The 23089-nt window shown below is 31.5% G+C and overlaps 2 protein-coding genes across 2 annotated transcripts in view; one reads left to right on the plus strand and one right to left on the minus strand.

Moving 5' to 3' along the window:
- Positions 1–4761, plus strand: part of LOC102583470 (chromosome transmission fidelity protein 18 homolog) — a 16005-nt gene extending 11244 nt beyond the window's left edge. Inside the window, exons 13-23 of the mRNA XM_006360283.2 lie at positions 501–569; positions 692–792; positions 864–945; positions 1061–1139; positions 1217–1304; positions 1383–1536; positions 1967–2152; positions 2280–2339; positions 3404–3693; positions 4258–4363; positions 4541–4761. Coding sequence (XP_006360345.1) covers positions 501–569; positions 692–792; positions 864–945; positions 1061–1139; positions 1217–1304; positions 1383–1536; positions 1967–2152; positions 2280–2339; positions 3404–3693; positions 4258–4363; positions 4541–4594 — 1269 coding nt within the window. The 3' untranslated portion in view covers positions 4595–4761. The remainder of the gene's footprint in view (positions 1–500; positions 570–691; positions 793–863; positions 946–1060; positions 1140–1216; positions 1305–1382; positions 1537–1966; positions 2153–2279; positions 2340–3403; positions 3694–4257; positions 4364–4540) is intronic.
- Positions 4762–14619: 9858 nt separating this feature from the next.
- Positions 14620–16769, minus strand: LOC107063206 (F-box/kelch-repeat protein At3g23880-like). The gene has a single exon (XM_015314784.1). The coding sequence runs from the start codon at positions 16723–16725 to the stop codon at positions 15562–15564; it is 1164 nt and encodes a 387-aa protein (XP_015170270.1). The 5' UTR covers positions 16726–16769; the 3' UTR covers positions 14620–15561.
- Between the last annotated feature and the right edge of the window lie 6320 nt (positions 16770–23089).

Here is a 23089-nt window from a genome sequence, read left to right on the forward strand (position 1 = left end):
TCCCCCCCCCCCCCCAAGGATGAGGTTGAAACTGCTTATCAGATAAAGAATTGCCTCTATCAACCCTGACTCAATTTATGTGAACAATATGTAACATCTGCTAACTATCTAAATCTGAATCTGTATGTTCTTTTGACTAATCCAACCCTTCACTTATCATGTGAATTCTAGGGATACTAGTTCATGGTTCTAATCACCACCCTAAATTAATTTCTATGGAGCCATTGTGACATCTTTAAGAACTGTTTTGTAGAACATAATTTTTTTGCTTCAACCTCTGAAAAATATCAAATTCAAAGTAGAAAACAAGTTATACTTTCAAGGCAGATTACCAGTCAACATTATATCATGACTCAATTTGCAATTGACTTAAGTGAACTTCACTGAAAATAGGAACTTCACTGTCTAAAACTCTAAATGTTAAATGTGTTATATAAGCTTTTCTTTTGCGCATCCTTCTATTTTCTGTTTGATGAGAGATACATTCTTTCTAAACTTAGCTGGAGCTCAGTTCTCAAGTTGTTGGACGGAAGGATGCAACAAGAAGTGCTTTTGATATTTGGAAAGAAGTAAGCATAACTGCCTAAATCTTCAAGTTTTACTTCCGTCTAACTATATTATTTCTCTTTTTTCCTTTGTGATCAATCTTTTGACCCTCCGTATTATTCTTCTTATTGTTTGATATTTGAAGATTTTGCAAAAGAGGAAAGTAAAGCAGACAAAGAAATCCTTTAATTGCTTCAGCAGTGTGTCCAATGACTTTGAGACACTGCACTCTCTAATATCTCATCGGTAGGTGAAAAATTGGAATACCTTGGTTTGAAGTTCTGGATTATCTAGTTAAACCTTTGATGATTCTTTAGGGGTGACTATGACTTAATTTTTGATGGGATCCATGAGAACATTTTGCACCTCCATTATACGGACCCTGTGATGCAAAAGACAGTAAGTGCATCGAGTACCAGTTACCACAATTGTTTTTCTTTGTTCTTTTTATTTCATCTGATCTTCCGCATCTAGTTTGGCAATATCTCATATATGCTAATTACTTATCTTGAAGGTCCAATGCTCAGATATTCTTGGTTACTCAGATATATTTCATCAATACACCATGCGCACTCAACATCTCTCCCTTCAAGGTAAATGAAATACTACTATCTGCTTGCTTGAAACTTAGTATTTTTGTAAGCCTTATTTTATTATTTTCTCTCTGCAGTTTATCAGTCTCCTCTTGCAATGTCTATACATGGTCTTGTAGCTCAAATAGGAAAACCAAATATTGAATGGCCCAAGTCTTTCCAAAGGTACTGCTAGCTTTCCCTGGATACTCATCCTGAATATTAATAGTGGTGACTGATGTTTCTTCTCATCATAAACTGCAGATATCGAACAATGTCAATAGAAAAGAAGGAAATCTTACACTCATGGAAGAACAAGATACCACCTTCCATCTCTAGGCATCTGTCAACTAAATCCTTTGTGGAAGACTTGATTTCTCCATTCCTACATATTCTGTCCCCATCAACACTGAAACCGGTAATTCTTGTTGAAGTATCTGTTGGTTTAGTTGCATTCGAGTTTTCTTTTCCTATTTAAATACACATAAAGCACTTTTGTTTTGACCATCATATTGTGTTTCCTAGGGTTTTGTCCAGTTATGCATATTTGGAAAAGGATTTTACCCAGGCTTTGTCTACTTATCATTTGTAAAGGTTGCAAGTGTATAAACATGGTGAATTTGAGTTCTGAAATGATATTCACCATAGTGGGAAAGAAAACTTTTCGCTCAATGATTTTGTGGTTACTGCCTCTTTAGGTTATCATTCTTCCGCTTAATTTATTTATTTATGCTTAGGCTGGTGTTATTATGGAAACTAGCCCAAGTTAGTTATCGTTTATGAATGTTGCAGTGAGAACTTGGGTTCACCTACTGGTGAGAATTGGAACTGATATATTCCTTTTGCAGGTAGCTTTGCATTTACTCTCAGAGAAAGAAAAAGCTGATCTGGCTCAGTTAGTAAATACAATGGTGTCCTATGCCACGACATACAAGAACATAAAATCTGATCCTTCTCTGGTTATGCATCATGGTGCTTCAGATGCATCAATGCTTTCATTGGATCCCCCAATTGGTGAATTTATAAACTTCAAGGTTAGCATGGTCAACTGCAATCATAGAAGGAAACTAGATTTGAATAGTCTGTATATCCCACCGTCGTATCAAACTGAAATGAACTCAAGATTTCATCTGTTCTCTTTGATTTGGTGTTTTTCGACAGGGTTATGATTCCTGTCATATTGTTCTGGCATCGGCTGTGAAAGTTTTCTTGGTACATGAGGTAAGTAGAGTACTCTCAACTCTCTGCTCGTGAATTTTAATGCACTATGTAGCTGAAAAACAAAACTAGGTTGATACACTTTTGACACGTATATAGATCCCAAACTAGTCCCGCATCAGTGAACATCGGTTGGATCACTAGGAAGTAGTTCCTCCATATATATATGTGTATTGAAGTGTGTGACCATCCCACCTAAAAACTTAAGCTGTTAGACAGAGCACATCTTTAATTACTTGATTTATATTATGTCTCAACACGGCCCTCACGCGTGGGCCTGATTCTTTTTCATGGGCCAAAAACACATGGATATGTATTTTGGTCTTTAGGTGGTGGTGAGATTTGAACCCAGAAACTTTGCCTGCTACCATGTTGAAGTGTATAGCCATCTCATCAAAAAACTTAACCTGTCAAAGAGGCGCACTTTTAATTACTTAGTTTTTATTATGTCTCGACAATACACACACACACGTACCCTTCGGGGTGGCCCAGTGGTTTGGGCTTGGGACTTCCATGTTGGAGGTCCCAAGTTCGAAATCCTTTGCCAGCGAAAGCAAGGGGTTTGCCTTCTGGGTCGAGCTCATCGCACCGGGCTTGCCTAGTGCGGGTTACCTCTCCTATGTGGTTTGCGAGCTATTGCATAGGAGCGGGGGTTTTACCCTGTGCGCACCCAAAGGGTTCCCTTGTCATTAAAAAAATAAAAAATAAAAAATACACACACACGTAGGTGGACACCGACATTTACATGTGGTTTATTGTGCTGGATATTCTCAGTGTAGAGTATAGTTGTTGGATGGCTTGGTCTCGACCCGAACTAGGGGTTTGTGACCAGTACCAACGGCCGAGCGAACTTTTTTTTTTAATGTCTCTCTCTGTCTCTCTCTCTCTCCCTCTGTTGCATGTATGTGCATGTGTGCCTATCTAGTTTCCATGTGACATTCTTCCTTGTCCAATTAGCATTCCTGTGAGTCTCCAGAGATTCTATTTCTAGATTATGTTGCTTTTGTGGTGCATTATGGGAACTTCTTTATGTCATTTGTTCATGTAAATGTCGAACATTATTTTAGGCGGAAAGGCAAAAAATTTTGCAAGGAAGTAGCAACCTTCACTCACCACCCACAGGTGCAGAAAGCCAGGACGTTTTGAGGTGTGAGAATAGCAGTACTATGTCTAAAGCATCAGCGTCGTCAGATAAAACAATACATTTCAGAGATCCCTCTAGACAAAAGCAATATGACTTGCCTAGCGCTTCTAGTCAGAATAAAAGATCTGCTGGAGGTACCACAGCTAGCGGGAAAGTGGGGTTGCCTGAAAGAAAGAAGAAACCGTTTGTCGATTCTCGTTCCTTTTTTGACAGGTATTGTTAGGCTTACATTCCTCTTATCTTCTATTGGAATCAATCATGTGAAAACTTATTGAATCATTATCAACTTTAGTTTGATTATGTTATGGTAAATTTGAGGCAGGATAGGTCGGCCTTTTCCTCTCGTTGTTTCTGTTTCACACATGTTTTAAAGAACAAAATCAGTCCAAGTAGTTAGACTAACAAACTTAAGAGTGGGTAACAATAAACACCACGTAGAAAGATCCTATTTAAGCAAAAAATCTAAGCCAAAATACCAACTTTCGTTTCGATTCAGTTATTCTGTTAGCAAAAAATCTAGCTTTTGGTTACACATGAAAGTTTCATAAAATTCTGTTCTTAAGACCTTTTGCTATTTTATGTACTGTGGCTGATCTCTTCACATGCACACTTTTCTTCTTTCCAATAAGCTTAAAGGATCAATATCTGTTTGTATTATGTTATGGACCATACGTCTTTGCATCATCTGGACTATTTGGTTGGAAAGAAATACGAGATGTTTTGGAAATCACAGTCAGCTGAGACGCATCTACTCAATGATGATTTTCTGTTTATCAGGTTTAGGAAGCCAAGTGACAAAACCCCTCAAGATAACGACCATGCTAAACTCAAGCAAAAATTGGAGGAGAGGGATTCACGTCCATTGTTGTTCAAATTTAACGAGGTATTTTAATCAATCTATATTCAAAACATGGTACCATTCTTGAGCTCAAATAGAGTATAACTCATACTACTACCATCTTACTTTAGCAATGCTACTAGTACTATAAACTTGGCTTTTGGATAGTGAAGAAAGTGAATGTCAATTGATTTCGACATTTTGTTTGTTCATTCTGTACAGGGTTACACCAATGCAGTCAAGAGACCAGTAAGAATTCGCGAATTTCTGAAGTAATATATTATACAAGTCTTGTATTTTTTTGATTTTTTTTTCAAAATAGCAGTTTCAATGTAGATTAATATGCTTCTAAGGTTGAAGGAAACAGAACTACCACCATGTATTTCATGCCAAAAATAATTTATGTTAATGCATTAAAGCCTGTACATTATCAATATCATTTATGTTAATTTGGTTTCAAATTCAATTGGAATATAACTCATTTGTTAAAATACAAGGACAATGTATTCCTTTTCCGCTACTTACTCTTAAACTAAATTATGTTATGGTGGAATTTAATTTCTGTCCTACCAAAACAAAACTACATAACAAGTCGGTTATTGTAAAAGCATTGCTTTTATGCAATAGCTCGCAGACCATCTAACTTACCTTTATCACACAAAAGTCTTTTATTCTTTTTTAAATATTATTTTTATTATATAAAGTCATTTAATTTTTCCTTAATTAACTAAAAGTGAAATTTCAACAAATTTTTTATATTTAAAAGAATTGGTTCTAAATGCTTCATGTTTAGAACAAGAAAATTGGTTAGAAAAATTGCAGGAACTTAAGGTTGTTTTCTTTAATTTTAGCTAATTACTGAAATGCATTATTTAGTGGAATAGGAGTTATATTTATTTGTTTTTAAAATAAATAAATAAATAGTATTCTAATAAATATAGGATGAAATTACACTAACCCGTTAGGATTTTTTTCTTTTTTTTACCCTCCCTAGGAACTCCCACCCCTTTTGCTCTCTCTTGGTGACTCGAACTCGCAACCTTCGGGTTGGAAGTGAGGGGTGCTTACCATCCGAGCAACTCCCTCTCATCAAACCCATTAGAAATAGGATTCCTAGAATATTAGGGAAACCACAACCATAACCTAGAATATATATATATATATTTATATATATTTCTACGGGAAATTTGTTAGCTAGTAGCAGACTATATATACCATTTTTATAACGTATTTACCATTTTTATAACGAGGGTATATATATTCTACAACGACGAATAGATGAGGAGAGTGAAGACTAAATTCACTCAAAATCAGAGGAAGAAATTTGCAACCTCAACAACGGATCTATTGCTGGAATATCTCATTCAAAAAATACTTTGCTTACTTAGTGTTAAAGAAGCAGCCAAGATGAGCATTCTCTCGAAAACATGGTTGCACTCATGGTCAACTCTTCCCGACTTGAAATTCACATTTGATTATCGCATAGGGCAATATGAAAATTGTTGACAATATAGTCAGACTTGAAATTCACACTTGTCTTATACTGGTTTATCGAAAGAGTTGGAGGTTGTTGAATGTCAGAGTTTGAAATCTTTAGATCTATCATAAATAGGGACACGTGGCACAATCTTATCCATCGATTCAATATTTAATAATTGTCGGTCGGTGGATAAGATTATAACATGTGTATGCCCATTAGTATAAAAGGTATATATGCTCTAGTTTTTGGACGGCATGGACACCAATGTCCCAAAAGTATGACGAAAGGTATCTGCATATCATTTACTATAATTCAAGAGTATAATTATCCTTTTTCCCAAATAGTAATACAATATTACTATTTCATAGAGGAATTTAATTTCTTTCCTACCAAAGCCAAACTACATAACAAGTCGGTTATATTAAACCCCTAAACCTTCCAAACACTCTCCAAAATTCATCAATGGCGGATTCCAATAACTTCCCTACTGATCTCACCATTAATATACTCCTAAATCTTCCAAAGAAATCACTTGTAAGGTTCAAATCAGTTAACGAATCATGGCATTCTCTAATTGAAGATCATCAATTCATCGAGCAGCATTATTACCTGAATCAAATCTTAAACGCCTTCAAAAAGGAACGAGACTGCTCGATTGAGCATAAAATTTATCAATTCTAACATCAATGCAGCTTTTCTTCTAGCTGTACCAATGCCTGACAGAATCGTTTTCTGGAACCCGGAGAACCTCAGTGAATCAGCATCAATCTCCCGTGTGATCGAAGATACTACCTCTACAACATATTTTTCTATAGGAGAACGGAATTATTTTGCTAAATTTTCGTTGGTACCTTATTATGCTGCATCTTGGTATAAGCCAGACTATCTGGAAGTTTCTACTATGAATATGTCCACGAGCTATTCGTGGGAAAAAATGTTAAAAATTGAAGAGCCTGGTACTGTGTTGATTAGAAAGCGTAATGGTTATAACAGAGGTTTTAAGTTTTACAGGAGCGATAACAATGGACGTGTGGTGATTTATTATTTGAAAACAGAGGAGTTGAAAGAATTTGCTAACAGAATAACTGAATCGAAACGAAAGTTTGAAGAATTTGGAGATGATGAGCCTCAAGTTTTGCTTTTCATTGATCGAACATATGCAGAGGGTTTAATTTCTTCTAATGATGATACTCTGTATTAGAAGTTCAATTATTTTTCTGTTTCTGTTTAAGTCATTGTAGTAAAAGAAGTGTTTTATATTGTTGGGCGTTTGATATCTGCATTGAATTTCGTACCCTGCTCTAACATGTGAGCACTCGGGTTAAGGATGAAGTTAGGAACCTTCATGATGTTATTATATGTTGTTCATCGTTCTCCAAGATTGATTATTGATTATTAACTGAGAATATTTTAACAATTAGGCGATGGTGGTGTTTTACATTGATCAACCCATGACGGGTCGCTAGGATTTGCTTATAAGTAATGGTGATAGACAGGATTTGGACGATAACGTAGAGTCTGAAGCATGTTTTTGTCTAAATTGACCTCATTTAGAGAAAGATTTCTCAAAGACTTGCAATTCGTTACACCACTAGATAATGAGACATAATGCATTAGATCACACTCATTCAGAACCAATTCTCTTAACGATTTTGCTGCTAAGATTTTGAAAATAGGAATGGGGTACAATGGAAAGCTATAAGCTTTAAAGATGAGATCTTTCTAAAGTGTAATGTGAAGCCACTTATCAATTAGACGGCCAATTTCACTATTAAAAAAAGACTTTGATAATTCAAACTTTTCTATAGGGATTTTTTCGTCCCTATATCTCTCCATGATATTGTCAACAATTTTAATATTACCTTTGCGCTAATCAAAGGTGAATTTCAAGTCGGGAAGAGTCAACCATGCTTGCAACCACGTTTTCGAGAGAATGCTCATCTTGGCTGCTTCTTTAAGAACACTATTTATTAAAAAATAAACATATAAATATAACTCCTACTCAACTAAATAATGTATATAAGTTATAAACTAAAGTTAAAGAATAAAAAAATATTTTAAAAAATATAACTCCTACTCCACTAAATAATGCAATTTCTCTAACCAATTTTCTTGTTCTAGATATTCAGCACTTAATAATTAATTCTCTTAATTTTTTTTTGGAGTATCGGTATAAAATATTTTCCTTTTTTAGCCTAATTAATAGGAATATACACTTATAAAACTGTTTTGTTTGTCATATTTACCACCTTGTCCCTAATTTTAAGCCTAATGAATTGTTATGTATTCTATGAGTTAGCTTTTATTAATATACAATTATTATATATATGAATTCGAGGTAGATAAGTTGTTTAACATATACTCTGGACTCAAGGAAAATGGTGCAAAAGCATTAAAGAGAAAGAAATAACGAAATTGAAGTCATGGCAAAATATTATAAAGACAATCTAACAAATCATACTGAACAGTAGTCATAACAAAATCAAAGTAAAAAATCAACAACCAACCGTCATAACAAAGACAAAACAATAATCCAAGTAAAAAACCAACAACCAAACAGATAATAATCAAACTCAAAGGACAAGAAACTACACGAGTAATACTACTGATTGCATCACCAATCTAATATAAAACAAAATCTCTCCAACTTTCTAAGGGATAACAGATTTCCACTTTCGAGTTGTACATGATGCCACCTCTGGTTTTCGTGATCAAATTTGTAGGCTTTTACTTCTTTTAATTGCATACTATGCAAATCCTTGTTTCCACAAGAAGTAGAATGACTCGAATTCTTCATATACAATAAACAATCCAAGAAACGTTTAATCCTTGTAGTATTTGAGCCAAGGATGAATCTCGTAGGATGACAACTCCATTGAAAATTAGCTTCTACAAAAGTCTTAGGAATTTGATTTCCTAAATACTCAAGTGATACCAAATTTGGAGCATCAATAATATCCAACATAGGATATTCATCCTCAAAACCGGAGAGAAACAAATGTTCAAGAGTTGGTGCTTCAATTTTTACACGCTGGTACCTACACATCCTCATTGAAACTGACTTAATCTTTTGAAGATTCAGCAACTCAATCTTTTTCAACACCGAACAATACTCTAAGTTGAAAGTGACAATCAAAGGACAACTATTAAGTAATGTTTGAAGCATGTTATCGTTTAAAATTACATGAGATAGAGAAAGCTTTCTCAAAGAAGGGCATTTTGCCGCCACACCACTAGATAACGAATCATACATTAGATCACAATAACTCAGAACCAATTCTCTTAATGATTTTGTTGCTATGATTTTAAAAATAGACCAGCGGTATGATCTACTAACATGAACTCTAAGGATGAGATCTTTTACACCATTCTGAAGTGCGATGTCAAGCCATTTATCAATAAAATTGAAAACATTACTAGAATAAACATAGTGTGATAATTCAAACTTTTGTAGAGGGATTTTTCGAGAGAATTGTCATCTTGGTTGCTTCTTTAAAACTAAGAAAACAAAGTATTTTGTGAATGAGACATTCCGGCAATATGTCAGCCATATAATTTATGCCAAATAGAAGAAAAACCTAATTAATTTATTTATAGGTTGCAAATCTAAACAAAACCAAGTTGAATTAGGATTAAATTGTGTTAGCTCGTGTTTATTTATATAGCATCATTAAACTAGGAAACAACCAAAATATATATTTTAAATATTAAAGTGTCTTTAGATACATGTTTAGAGAGTTCTTCCTTTCTATTTTTGTTGTCATTCGAATATTACTATTCGATTATATTAGATATATTTTTTCTTACCTGATAGGAAAACAATGACCTTTTTGAAAATTTTACATTTATCCTTGTTAATTGATGTGTGGTGTGGAAACATCCCCTAGAAACACAGAAAAAATGTATGCAGACCTTACCTCTATCGAGGTAGAGAAGTTGTTTTTCATACATCCTCGGCTCAAGGAAAAATAATACAAAGCATTAAAGAGAAAGAAATAACGAAAATGAAAAAGTCATGACAAAATACTATAGACAACCTGACAAATCATATTGAACAGTAGTCATAACAAGATAAAACAATAATCCAACTAAAAGACCAACACATAATAACCAAACTCAAAGGACAAGAAACTACAAGAGTAATACTACGAATTATAGTTATCTAACTTACATGATGTAAACAGATTGCATCACCAATATTCTAATAAAAAAGAAAATCTCTCCCACTTTCTAAGGAACAGTAGATTTCCATTTTCAAGTTGTACATGATGCCACCCATGGTTTTCATGATCAAATTTGTAGGCTTTTACTTCTTTTAGTTGACTATGTAAAACATAGTTTCCATTCGAAGTAGAATGACTCGAACTCTTCATATACATTAAGCGATCCATGAAACATTTAATCGTTGTAATAGTTGAGCTAAGGATGAATCTTGTAGGATGACAACTCCATTGCAAATCAGTATCTACAAAAGTCTTTGGAATTTGATTTCCTATATACTCAAGTGATACCAAATTTGGAGCATCGATCAATAATATCCAACATAGGATACTCATCCTCAAAACCGGAGAAAAACAAATGTTCAAGAGTTGGTGCTTCAATTTTAACACGCTGGTTCTTATTCATCTTCATTGATACTGACTTGATCTTTTGAAGATTCGGCAACTCAATCTTTTCTAACCCCGAACAATACTGTAGGGTGAAAGTGACAATCAAGGGACAACTATTAAGTAGAGTTTGAAGTATGTTATCGTTTAAAATTATATAAGATAGAGAAAGCTTTCTCAAAGAAGAACAAGTTCCCGCCACACCACTAGATAACGAATCATACATTAGATCACAATTACTCAGAACCAATTCTCTTAACGATTTTGCTGCCATGATTTTAAAAATAGACCAGCGGTATGATCTACTAACATGAACTCTAAAGATGAGATTTTCTACACCATTCTGAAATACGATATCAAGCCATTTATCAATAAGATGGAAAAAATCACTAGTATAATGAACAAAATATGATAATTCAAACTTTTGTATAGGGATTTTTCCGTCCCTATATCTCTCCATGATATTGTCCACTATATTCGTATTGCGATTGAGATAATACATTGTGAATTTCAAGTCAGGAAGAGTCAACCATGCTTGCAACCATGTTTTGGAGAGAATGGTCATCTTGGTTGCTTCTTTAAAATTAAGACAACAGAGTATTTTTTGAATGAGACATTCCGGCAATATGTCAGCCATAGAAATTTCTACAATACAATTTTTTTATATGAAGAAATCCCTAATTAATTTATTTATAGGTTACAAATCAAGAAAAAAGAAAGAAGATTAGGGTTTGGGCATACAAACATCGAGAGTTTCAAAGAAATTAGAGAGGCTACAAACTCAAATGTCTAAGGACTCCTAAAATATATTAGTAAGATATATTATATATATATATACTATATTAAAAGTGTAAGGTTGTTGATAATGTTGTTCGAACTTTTTACTCTGCATTAAAATACTTCACTTCAGACAAAATCGTTTTTTCACCATTTTTCTTCAATTATAATTTCATTATTTTAATTATATAAATGTTAACTATAATAAGCATAATAAAAAATTAAATGGAAAAGACTATCTATGGTTAAATGAATCTTTTTTCAACTGACTTGATCCAAAAAAAAACAATCAAAATAATAAGCAAAAAAAGAGTTTTAAAAAACGTCCAAAAATATAGGACCAAATAAGGGCAAAAAACCGTCAAAAGAGTCCAAAAAAATAGGAAAAGGTTTTCTACTCATTATTATTTAATTATTATCCTATTATTAAGACTTTAAAATCAATTAAATTTGTTATTTTAAAATAACTCCTTATTATATTAGAAATAACGTGTCCTTTGATTAGCTTGGAAGTATGTCAATTTATTAATATATTTTGATATTTAAGACATTATAACTAACTAAATGTGTTATTAAATCAAAATTATCGTGGGTAGGTAATCATAAAATAAATTCACATAAACTACAAGAAAACAGTGTCCATTTAAAGTACGTACAAATTGATGAATTTTATAATTCTGTAATAAAATAAACTGCATCACCAATCTAATAAAAATAAAAATGTCTCCCATCCTCGAAAGGCAAATATCGAGAGGTTTTCTCGTTCGAATTCGATAGGATGCAAACCCTGATTTTTCCCATCATATTTGTATACTTTTGCTACTTTTAATTTCATACACATCAAACGGTCCGATAAAACATGAAAACATTTCACATATGATATATCTAAAGATTTTAGATTCTGAAATTCAATAACATCCAATTCTTCTTTTCGTAAACCATAATAAGAAAAGTGTTCAAGAGTCGATATTTGGATTTTAACAAGGTGTTTTGGTTTGCCCTTTGTCTTAATGGAAACCAACTTAATATTTTTTGTTGATTCAACAACTCAATCTTTTTCAACCCCGAACAACGCTCTAGTATGAAAGTGACAAACAAAGGACAACTATTAAGTTGAGTCTGAAGAATGTTTTCGTCTAAATTGATCCTAGTTAGAGAAAGTTTTCTCAAAGAATTGCATTTCGTAAACGAAAAAAATTCCAGACTACAATCAATGAGAACCAATTTTCTTAGTGATTTTGCTGCCAAGATTTTGAAAATAGGTAATTTTAATCCAGAACCTCCGATGACGCGGAGATCTTTTACGTCATTTTGAAGTGCAATGTCAAGCCACTTATAAATCAGATGAAGAATTTCACTAGAATAAACCTTGCTTGTTAATTCAAACTTTTGTATAGGGATTTTTCCGTCCCGATATCTCTCCGTGATATTATCAACAATATTCCTACGCCTGAGTTTGAAATAATCCTTTGTGAATTTCAAGTCGGAAAGAGTCAACCAAGCTTACAACCATGTTTTTGAGAGAATAGTCATCTTGGTTGCTTCTTTAAAACTAAGAACACAGAGTATTTTTTTGAATGAGACATTCAAGCAATACGTCAGCCATAAAAATTTCTAGATTAGCGTTTGGAGAGGTACAAAAAGGTTACTAAGGAGTCCTAAAGAAAATTTTATAGCTTGAAGAGTTCATCGTTTGGTAAGAAATTGTAAGGAAATACACTTAGCATGAATATATCATGTGATATATATTTTTTTTAAAAACTGATTTTGTTGCATCAATAGTAATTGACAGCTGTATTTTGTTACCGCAAATATAGTCATTATTTTAAAAAATAATTTTTTTTATAAATTTAAAATAAAAACAAGATATAACTACAGCTATGGAACATTATTTGCTTAATTCTGTTTGCCAAAATTTATATACTAAAATATTAAAGAATCCTTAACCCACTCAAATTAGGAACCGTCATGATGTTCCACTAAATCGAAAAATTTCCCTCGTTTATAGGGGCAGAAAAAAAAAATTAATAGAAAAAGTTCTTTAGATTTTACCATTAAAAAATATGTCCCTTCCCTTTTTGAAGCATAATAAATAGGGATATACAACTTTAAAACCGTTTGTATCATTTACTCGCGTTGGCTAATCCCCAATTAATAGGGATATACAACTTTAAAATATTTAACGTATTATAATGTATTCAATAGTATATTGTACATTATATTATAATGTTGTCTGACAACATATTATCTAATCTATATTACTTTAAAAGTATGACTGCAAAAACAGTACATATTCAAATCGGACTAAAAGAAATAAAACTCTCTACATTTATTTGATGAAAAACGATATGTTGAAGCTTTCCGCAACTATTCTGTGAACCTGCCCGAGAAAAAACAAATATTCAAGAGTTGGTGCTTCAGTTTTAACACGCTGGTTCTTACGCATCCTCAGTGAAACTGACTTGATTTTTTTGAAGATTCAACAGCTCAATCTTTTCCAACCCGTTATAATACTCAAGGATGAAAGAGTCGATCAACGGACAACTGTTAAGTAGAGTCTAAAGCATGTTTTCGTTTAAAGTTACATTACATAGAGAAAACAATGGTATTTTGCCACGCCACTAGATAACGAGACATGCAATAGCCAATAGATAGTCCTAGAAAATAAAGTCTTTCAAATTATTAAAATTTAAAGAGTCTAAAATATACTATAAATGAAAATTAGAAGAATGAATAAATAAGGAGTCATAAAATATAAATTAAATATTAAAGAATCCTAAAATTTGTGGTAATATATATAACTTATGGTAATATTATTTGAAAAGGCAGTCATATCGTGTAAAAATCCAGCTCAACTACCGGACCTGAAGACACAGTCACGAAAGATTACTTTAGCTAAACTTTTAAAATCGACTTATTTTAAAATTATTTTTTCAAGAAAGTATATTTGATTGCAATTTATATTTGTCTAATTAATTCGAAAGTAACTTTTTTAAATATTTGCAGTAATTATTAAGTGAATCAAAGACTCTTAATAGACTGATTTAAGGATCAACAAGAAAAAGAACATTGTTGAACTCCAAGCTAGTTAGACTCAGCTGTATGAATCCTCAATATCATAAACGAGTTGTTTGGAGATGTAACATGTACCTCGATGAGTATATCCCAATGAAACTTATATCAATAGGAACTGAAAATCGAAGATTTCTACAAACTGATTCAATGCTACATAAACTACATAAACATACTCACAATGTGGATTTTCCACAACTTGTACAATTTCGTAATCATCTTGATACTAGTTTTAACCAAAACCATAAGCCATATACGAGCTATAACACACATTTCTTCCTAAAAAAGGGAAAAATTTCAACTTTCTTCTTGACGGACTCCATAGAAATAGATATTTAAGATCACGAGGGATACAAAACAAACACTTCACACTCCGAACATCCACAACTTTATAGTCAGCAAATGAGTCTTTACAAGGAATATCAAGCTCAATGGGTATATATGGAGAGATTCTTAATACATAATTGCATAAAGAGAGAATTCGATTCATAGTAAATTCTTAACATGATCAAGCCTTTCGAGTTTTTTTCCCACCATGACAAGTTTTGTGATACAAAAGCAACAAAAAAGAAATTACCTGGAGAAGATCTTCGATCAAAGCAAGTACCATTGACATCGTTTAGATAGAAAAATTTAGAACAAGAAATACTAGTTTTCCACCTCTAACCAAAACTTTATGTTGACTACGTCATGCTTCAAAGTTCAAGTTTGTTCACCTTTTCTTGCAAGTTCTTCATTATGCACGAGACCTCGAAGACCATAGCACAATCTCCATCCTTTTTTCACTCATTGATCGATAGGTTCCTCCAAAAAGTATGGAGAAACAAGACTTCTATTGTATAAACCAAGATTGTTTGCAGAATCACAAATTGCTTCAAGTTTGTTCACCTCTTCTTGCAAGTTCTTCATTATGCACGAGACCTCGAAGACCATAGCACAATCTCCATCCTTTTTCACTCATTGATCGATAGGTTCCTCCAAAAAGTATGGAGAAACAACTTCCATTGTATAAACCAAGATTGTTTGCAGAATCACAAAGTGTCATGCTTCAAGTTTGTTCACCTCTTCTTGCAAGTTCTTCATTATGCACGAGACCTCGAAGACCATAGCACAATCTCCATCCTTTTTCACTCATTGATCAATAGGTTCCTCCAAAAAGTATGGAGAAACAAGACTTTCATTGTATAAACCAAGATTGTTTGCAGCATCACAACGTGTCATGCTTCAAGTTTGTTCACCTCTTCTTGCAAGTTCTTCATTATGCACGAGAGCTCGAAGACCATAGCACAGTCTTCATCCTTTTTCACTCATTGATCGATAGGTTCCTCCAAAAAAAATGGAGAAACAAGACTTTCATTGTATAAACCAAGATTGTTTGCAGCATCACAACGTATCCTAACCTCAGGACGCGTGAAAGTGTTATCTCTTGAATTAAACCACACTAAACTTCTAGATTCATGCACTAAAATTTCATCATCTCGGGAGATGAAAATTGGCCAAGCCTCGTAATCTTTTGTAGGGATCGAAGCTATCTTGGTCCACGACTCTACAACATCATACTCCTTCATTACCCACACATCAGTCTTGTTCTCAAAGTAACAAAACAAACACAATTTACCTCCTGAACACCCTACTTCGCGATCAAAAAACTCACCTTCTGGACCAGGCAATGCTACATTTCCAAATGTTTCATTTACCAGATCAAAGGAAGAAATAAAAAATGTCGATTTATTATCACTCACACGATCCTCTGCACTCCAATGAAGTTTCCCATTCACAAACTTACCAGAATGATCCCTAAACACAATGCTCGGATACTCTTCGATTCTTTTCCAAGAATCACTTCTTAGACTATAAACACTAACATAATAACGATTAATACAACTATGTTCTTTTCGCACAATTTCTACGATTCTGTAATCAATTCGACACTGATCAGTATCAGTACAACAACCAAATCCATAAGAAAAATCAACATCATGTTCACAACTCACATTAATTCCAGAAGAGGGCAATTTCTTCAACTTTCTAGTAGTGGGATTCCATAGAAACAGATCTAAAATATCACGAGAAATACAAATCAATCCATCACAGGAACCCAAAATTCGATATCTATCACCAAATAAATCTTCACAAGAGAAATCAAGCTCAGTAGGGATACGTTGAGGTTTTACACAAATGGGTATTGGAAATAATGAGAAAGTGTAGTAACTCAAGCTATTTTCATCGTCGAAATTTCGAAAAAGAAGCTTATGGTAAGTAAATTGCTGATTATTGATTGAAAATTTGAGATGGGTTTTGATGAATTGGGGATTAGAGATTAGAGAAAGCATAGATTTTGAAACACACCTCATTTTCAGCAAGGTTTTCACAGGTAGCCTTGTGAGTATTTCGGATATTAACTCAGGAGGAAGAACTGGAACTGAATCGACCGCCATTGATGCTGTTGCTCTGTGCTTCGACAACTCCATTAGCGGGCGGCTAAGCTTAAACCTCTTTCAAGAATTTAATACTGTGTAACATAATATATCTAATTTTGAGTTTATATATCCGAAATATAAATATCTAAACGTATTTATAGGCAAGATACATATATGAATCTAAGTAATTAACTTCTAAATTAGTAGAATTTTCGTAAAAATACCCTATAAATGTTGATGAAAAAAGAAATAAACTATTTATTTTGTACAAATTAGCTTTATCCGTTCCTATTTAGTTGTCATTTCCTCAAAAGTTTTTGAATATAGAAAATTCCGTGAATATAAACAAATATATACTAGTTAATTAGTTAACATATCTATAGTTTAGCTAATTTACAATTTGCTACTAACATTTAGCGTTAATTACATGGCTTGCACTTCAAGTTTGTATAATTCGTCATTAATATTTTTTTCGTTTGATTTGTATTTGTATGTGACGGGTTGTATTTGTTTATGACGGTGATTTCTTTTGATTTTTTAGTTTTATCACCAGATACAAACAATATTTTTTGTATGTAACTTTTTTTGAATAAACATGTAGTTTTCGAAATTTGTATAGCTTTTGTATAATGTAATTTGTTTAATATAATGGGAAAATGCATAAGTACCCCCAACCTATGCGCAAAATCCCTGAGACACACCTAACCTTTACTAAGGTCCTATTACCCCCCCCCCCCCCCCCCCCCTCACTAAGGTCCTATTACCCCCCGAACTTATTTTATATATAATTTTCTATCCCTTTTCGGCCTACGTGGCACTATCTTGTGGGCCCAGTGCATGTTGACAATTTTTTCAAGGATAGTACCACGTAGGCCGAAAAAGAGTAGAAAATTATATATAAAATAAGTTCGAGGGGGGGGGGTAATAGGACCTTAGTAAAGGTTAGGTCATAGGTGTGTCTCAGGGATTTTGGGTATAGGCTGGGGGTGGGGGTACTTATGCATTTTCCCTAATATAATTTGTATAATTGTTTAAAGTTCAGATGTTTGTATTTGTATAAATTCATTATTCAGAGTTTTACGGACGAAAATAACTCAATTATGCAAATGCGCGCGAATTATACAAATGTACCCGTGAATTATACAAATGGCAAAAGGGTTTGGTGGACCCCTATACTTGTATGTGTTTGTATTGTGGATCCTTCTACTTAATCTTTTACCAACTAAACCCTTAAACTCAATCAAAAAATGATTTTTAAGCCCCTCCTACCATGTGTGTATCTCACTCTCCATTGAATAGATGACATGTCAAATTCATGTCACATAAATTAATACCATGTCATAATTATCTTTTTTAACTTTTTTAAAATTATTAATTAATATACTAAATAGAAGGTTAAATAATTCTTTCAAATAAAATTCATATTTCTCTCACCTTCCTCCACCTTCCATTCAACTTACCTCCACCACCCACAACCACCATTATCATCACCTCCATCCTTATTTTTTCTTCCATTTAAATTTGTCTTCGTATAAAAGAAAAGGGACATTGAAAATGAAAATCTTAAAAACAAATCTTGAATCTTGAAAATATACAACTGACAACAACATAATGCCCAAGAAATCAATAGTAATAGTGGCTGGAATCACAAGCAATACATAGAGGAGAAAATGAATTAGACAAATTGAAGATCGATTAGAACGTAAAGTTTGACGTCGATTTGTGGGGAAGAAACCGGGGACTGAGAAGAAATCCAAAATGGATCGCTGAAAATTCTAGTGTGTCGCTGAAAATTCTTGATTGAAACTATAAGATCTACAATGTCATCTTTCTTTGTTTCCTTTCCTTTTTTCTTTCTGTGTTAGTCTTTTATGTCAAAGAGAAAATTGAAATTTCTATTGGAATCGAATTTTTTTAAAAAAAAGGGGGATGGATCTGCTGAAGACAATGACAACATGGTATGAAGAAGGAAAATGGAGATTGGAGCGTGGTTGGGGTGAGGGGTTGATTGGAAAAGAGGATAATGGCTGGAAAAGAAGTGTGGTGGAGTAGGAGAAGAAGAAAATTATTTTTATTTTATTTTTCTTTTATAAAATCAATTATTGTATAATTTTAATATTTTTTAATGTAAGTGTGATCTTCACTTGCCCTTTTAACGCGTGTAGCCACGCTTTTGTGCCAACTCAATCATTTTAATGCCACATGAGGCTGGTCAATGGTCAGAGGGTTTGATATATTATGTTTTACTGAGTATAAGGGTTCAATTGACCAATAGATAAGTAGAAGGGTTCACAATACAAACTGATGCAAGTATAAGGGTCCACCAGACCATTTTGCCTTATACAAATAAGTAAACTATAACTACGGTCCATAAATAGATAAACTATAGCTAAAGAGCCTAATTAAATTTATAATAATGACTATTTGAGAAATTTTCCCCTTTTTCAGTATAATTGGGTAATACGCCCAGTCTTCACCTAGCTTAGCCCATTAGACTCATTCAGCTATTCAAAAGTAGGCCCATTACAAATGCTACATCTCCTTGAATCTAGAATTTGTTTGAACTTCAAGAAATCTACATTAGGGGGGAATTTTATCGTGCAGAGATAAGATCTATATATATTTTATTATTTTTAGATTCTATTTATGAGAATTTACTAGGTATATTATTTTTATTTTAGAGAAAAATTGGTGGTGAAAGAAGAGAGAAGAAGTTTAATCTTAAATACTACTAACTACATTTTATTTATCTGATTTTAACTTGATATAGTGTTTAAAGAATATTATTGAATCTTCTGGTCTTAAATTAAATATACGTAAAATCTACTAAAATTTCTATAATCTTATGATCTTAAACATATTAGATGAAAAAATAGAATTAAAGAGTTGCCAAAAAGGGGGAAATAATTTTTAAAAAATAAACAAATTAAAAAATAAAGTAAAACAAACAAATTAAAACAAGAAAATATTATGTAATCTGATCAAATTAATAAAAAATCTCATCATTTAATATTGTTAAGAAAGTCAACCAATCATGCCAAACTAGAAATTATTTTAATTGAATTGCTCTCAAGTCTTAATAGTAATGCTAATAAGATGAATCCACTAAATTGCACCTAATAAATTTAATGATTCATTCACGCAAAAAGCATATCATATAATAAGATTAATATATAGTGGGTAGAGTACTATTTTGTATCCACTCAAATTTCTAGTTCTAAATTATAGAGAGTGAAAAAAGTATAATCTAGCCTATGTTATTTTATTTAATGTTATAGAATTGATAATCATCATATTCTAGAAACGCACATTCCGCAAAATAATTTTCGATGTTGACAATAGTAAAAGGCAATAATGTACCGTGTGATAGGGATAAAAAAAAATGACAAGTTGAATATTTTTTATAATCAAGAAATTTTATTATATATATAAATTAAATAACTATAACGGTATACAATATGTTCATATTACTTGTGTCGTAATCAATAATAAGATTAAAAAAAACATGTCTTTCCATCTGAGTGATAAATATCTTCTTATAATAATAATTATGAACATGTAGAATAATGTGTCACGTAAGTACAAAGTTATTTTCTAGACTTATAGTCTGCCTAATCAAGCTTTTGAGAAATGAAACTTCTAATTTTATTTATAAAAAAATACATTTATATTAGAAAGTTAAATACTTTGCTAAGATTATAAAATTAAAAAAAAAATTATGAAAAAGGTTTAAATTTTTTGTGTAGTAGTAGAAGATGTCTTCATAAGTTGAGATGATTTTTTTATGGGTGTTTTATTGAACTCTTATCAAACACAAATTATGAATTTAATATTGGTAAAAATATTTTTTAATTTAAGTAATCAAATAAATATTGCTCTCTTCGAAAATACTTTTGAGTTCTCACACAAAAATATACTTATTAAATTATGTAATAAATGTTCATTCATTGGGATAGTTGAGTCACCTCAAAAGAACATCCTATTTTTCCTGTCCAATCACATTACTTCCTCCGTCTCATTTTATACGTCAACCCTTTCTATAAATAACTGAACCATAATACATGTCATTTTATAAAATTTATGCATAAATTATCATATTTTGTCTATTATACCCTCGATAGAATAGTTAATTAATCTTAAAAATGTACTCATCATTTATTATAAAATTAATTTTAAAAAACATTAAATAAGAATAAAATGGTAAAATTACATCATTTCTTTAGGTAAGTGGTGACATATAAAATAGGAAAAGGTGGGAGTATTTTAGTTGAGAATAGTCTTCTTGATAAATGATAATTGAAGAAAAAAAGAACAGCACACTAAGGTTGAAAAATTCATCATGGGACCCTTTAATTTAATGAACCTATAAATCAATAAATTCTTTGCAATTTTTTTTTCTTCTGTTCAATAGTTGTTCATTGTACTATTTTAGAATGTCTAACAATATTTGTTTACTTTACGAAATTAATGTATAATTTTATACTTAGTTCCTAATTTATCCTTATCATTAATTATGTCATTTTCTCTATTATATTTTTCAAGACATTGTATTTATTATATTTAAAAGGTAATATAGTGAAATTACACTTCTATTTGAAGTATACAAAGTCAATAGTGGACGAATATTATTAAAAAGAAAAAGTAATTAAGATTATCCACAACCATATATCCCTTTGAATGAGTACCATTGTCGATCAATTGACCTCGTAGTCTTTTATATATTTTTTTTTAATTTTATATACTAGGTTTTTATTTTACACATAAAAATTTGAAAATAACAAATATAAAATTTAAGTTCTATCATTTTGTTAATCATTGTCTTGACATTTAAAAAAATATTTTAGCTTTATTAATTAACTATTTATTGGTTCTCTTGGCCCAATATTTTTATAAGATAAAGTCTTTGATAGAATCGAAAAATATACCTCCACCATTAGGTATACTATTCTTCTTCCATTTTTTCTTCATTATTGTTTTTTTTAAAAAAAATAAAGGGGATTGAAATTCTAACGTACTTGAATTTTTAACTAGAAGAAATAATTAGGTCAAATAAACGAGAAAATTCAAAATAGTAAAAATTTGACTTTGTATAAGAGTTTAGTTAACGTTATTGACTAGAATAATTATAACTTTGAGAATTCTTAGCAAAAAATTTCTACATAACGTTCTTATAATTCATATTATTATATTAATAATAAATTAATGATGTGTCATGTAATATTTAGACTCATACTATTTCGTAAACAATGGTATACAATATGAAAAAAAAGAGAGTAAATTATAACAATTATATATTTTAAATTTATTTATGAAATTAGAATGTATATATTATTGTTGTTGTTGACTTTTATTGGTTACTTATATTGGTGAAATTGACCAAAAGAAGCTTCTATAAAAATACAAAAAGACCAATAAATATAAAAGAAGAAATTAAAAGGCTGTAACAAGGTTGAAGATTCCAAATACTCCTCCCTCCATTTTATATTATTTGATCTTTATATAAAAAATAAGTAGTTCATTTTACTGATTATTTATTTAAAATCAAGAAAGTTTTTGTTTAATATTAAATAATTATATAAAATAATAATTGTATTTAGATTTCTAAAATTTTACAATTGAGTAAAATACTATAATAATAAAAACATACTCAGTGAAAAGTGGTGGTGTCTAGGGAAGTAGAATGTATGCAGACCTTCCAACTATTTCATGGAGGTAGAGAAACTGTTTCCGAAAAACCCTCAGCTCTAATGCAAAAAAATTAGATATAAAAAGAAGGAAGCAATGAAGAGAATATAGCAAATAACAAGAATAATTTAATAAAATATATTTTAAAGAAAAATTGTGTCAAACTAAATATGAACCAAATAATATGAAACGGAAATAGTAATGGGATAAACATGACATGGTCAAAACATGACTTGAAAAAATTTGTTGTGAATAGTCAACTTAGTTTTGAATGTCTTGTCTCCTACAATTAATTTTATGAATTGATTACAATTTAAAAGAATAAACTAATTTATAGATTTTATTTAAGGATCAATTGTAGGATAAATTTTGAACATAATATTTTTTCTAATATAGGAGGGAAGAAGGATTCTAGACCAAACATTTACTAAAAAAATGGGAGAGATAAGAACGAAATACTCCCTCCGTCCCTATTTAGTTGTCCACTTTAGAAATGACACACAGATTAAGGTAATAATGATTAACATAGTGAAGTTACAATTTTACCTTTATAGTACAATTTACAATTCCAAAATAAATTCACTCAAGATAACTAATCAATGCTGAGAAGTTCATAAGTTTATTTACTTTATTTATGACAACTTTTCACTTTAAATAAGGGTATAATAGGAAAAAAATTGTTGTCCTTTCTTGATTTGTCAAAATGGACAACTAAATAGGGACAACTAAA

Source organism: Solanum tuberosum, unplaced genomic scaffold, assembly GCF_000226075.1.
Source record: "Solanum tuberosum cultivar DM 1-3 516 R44 unplaced genomic scaffold, SolTub_3.0 scf00319, whole genome shotgun sequence".
NCBI classification, from domain to species: domain Eukaryota; kingdom Viridiplantae; phylum Streptophyta; class Magnoliopsida; order Solanales; family Solanaceae; genus Solanum; species Solanum tuberosum.

Coding starts and splice junctions, on each gene's coding strand:
- LOC107063206 (XM_015314784.1), bottom strand. CDS start 16,725: ATGGAGTTGTCGAAGCACAGAGCAACAGCATCAATGGCGGTCGATTCA.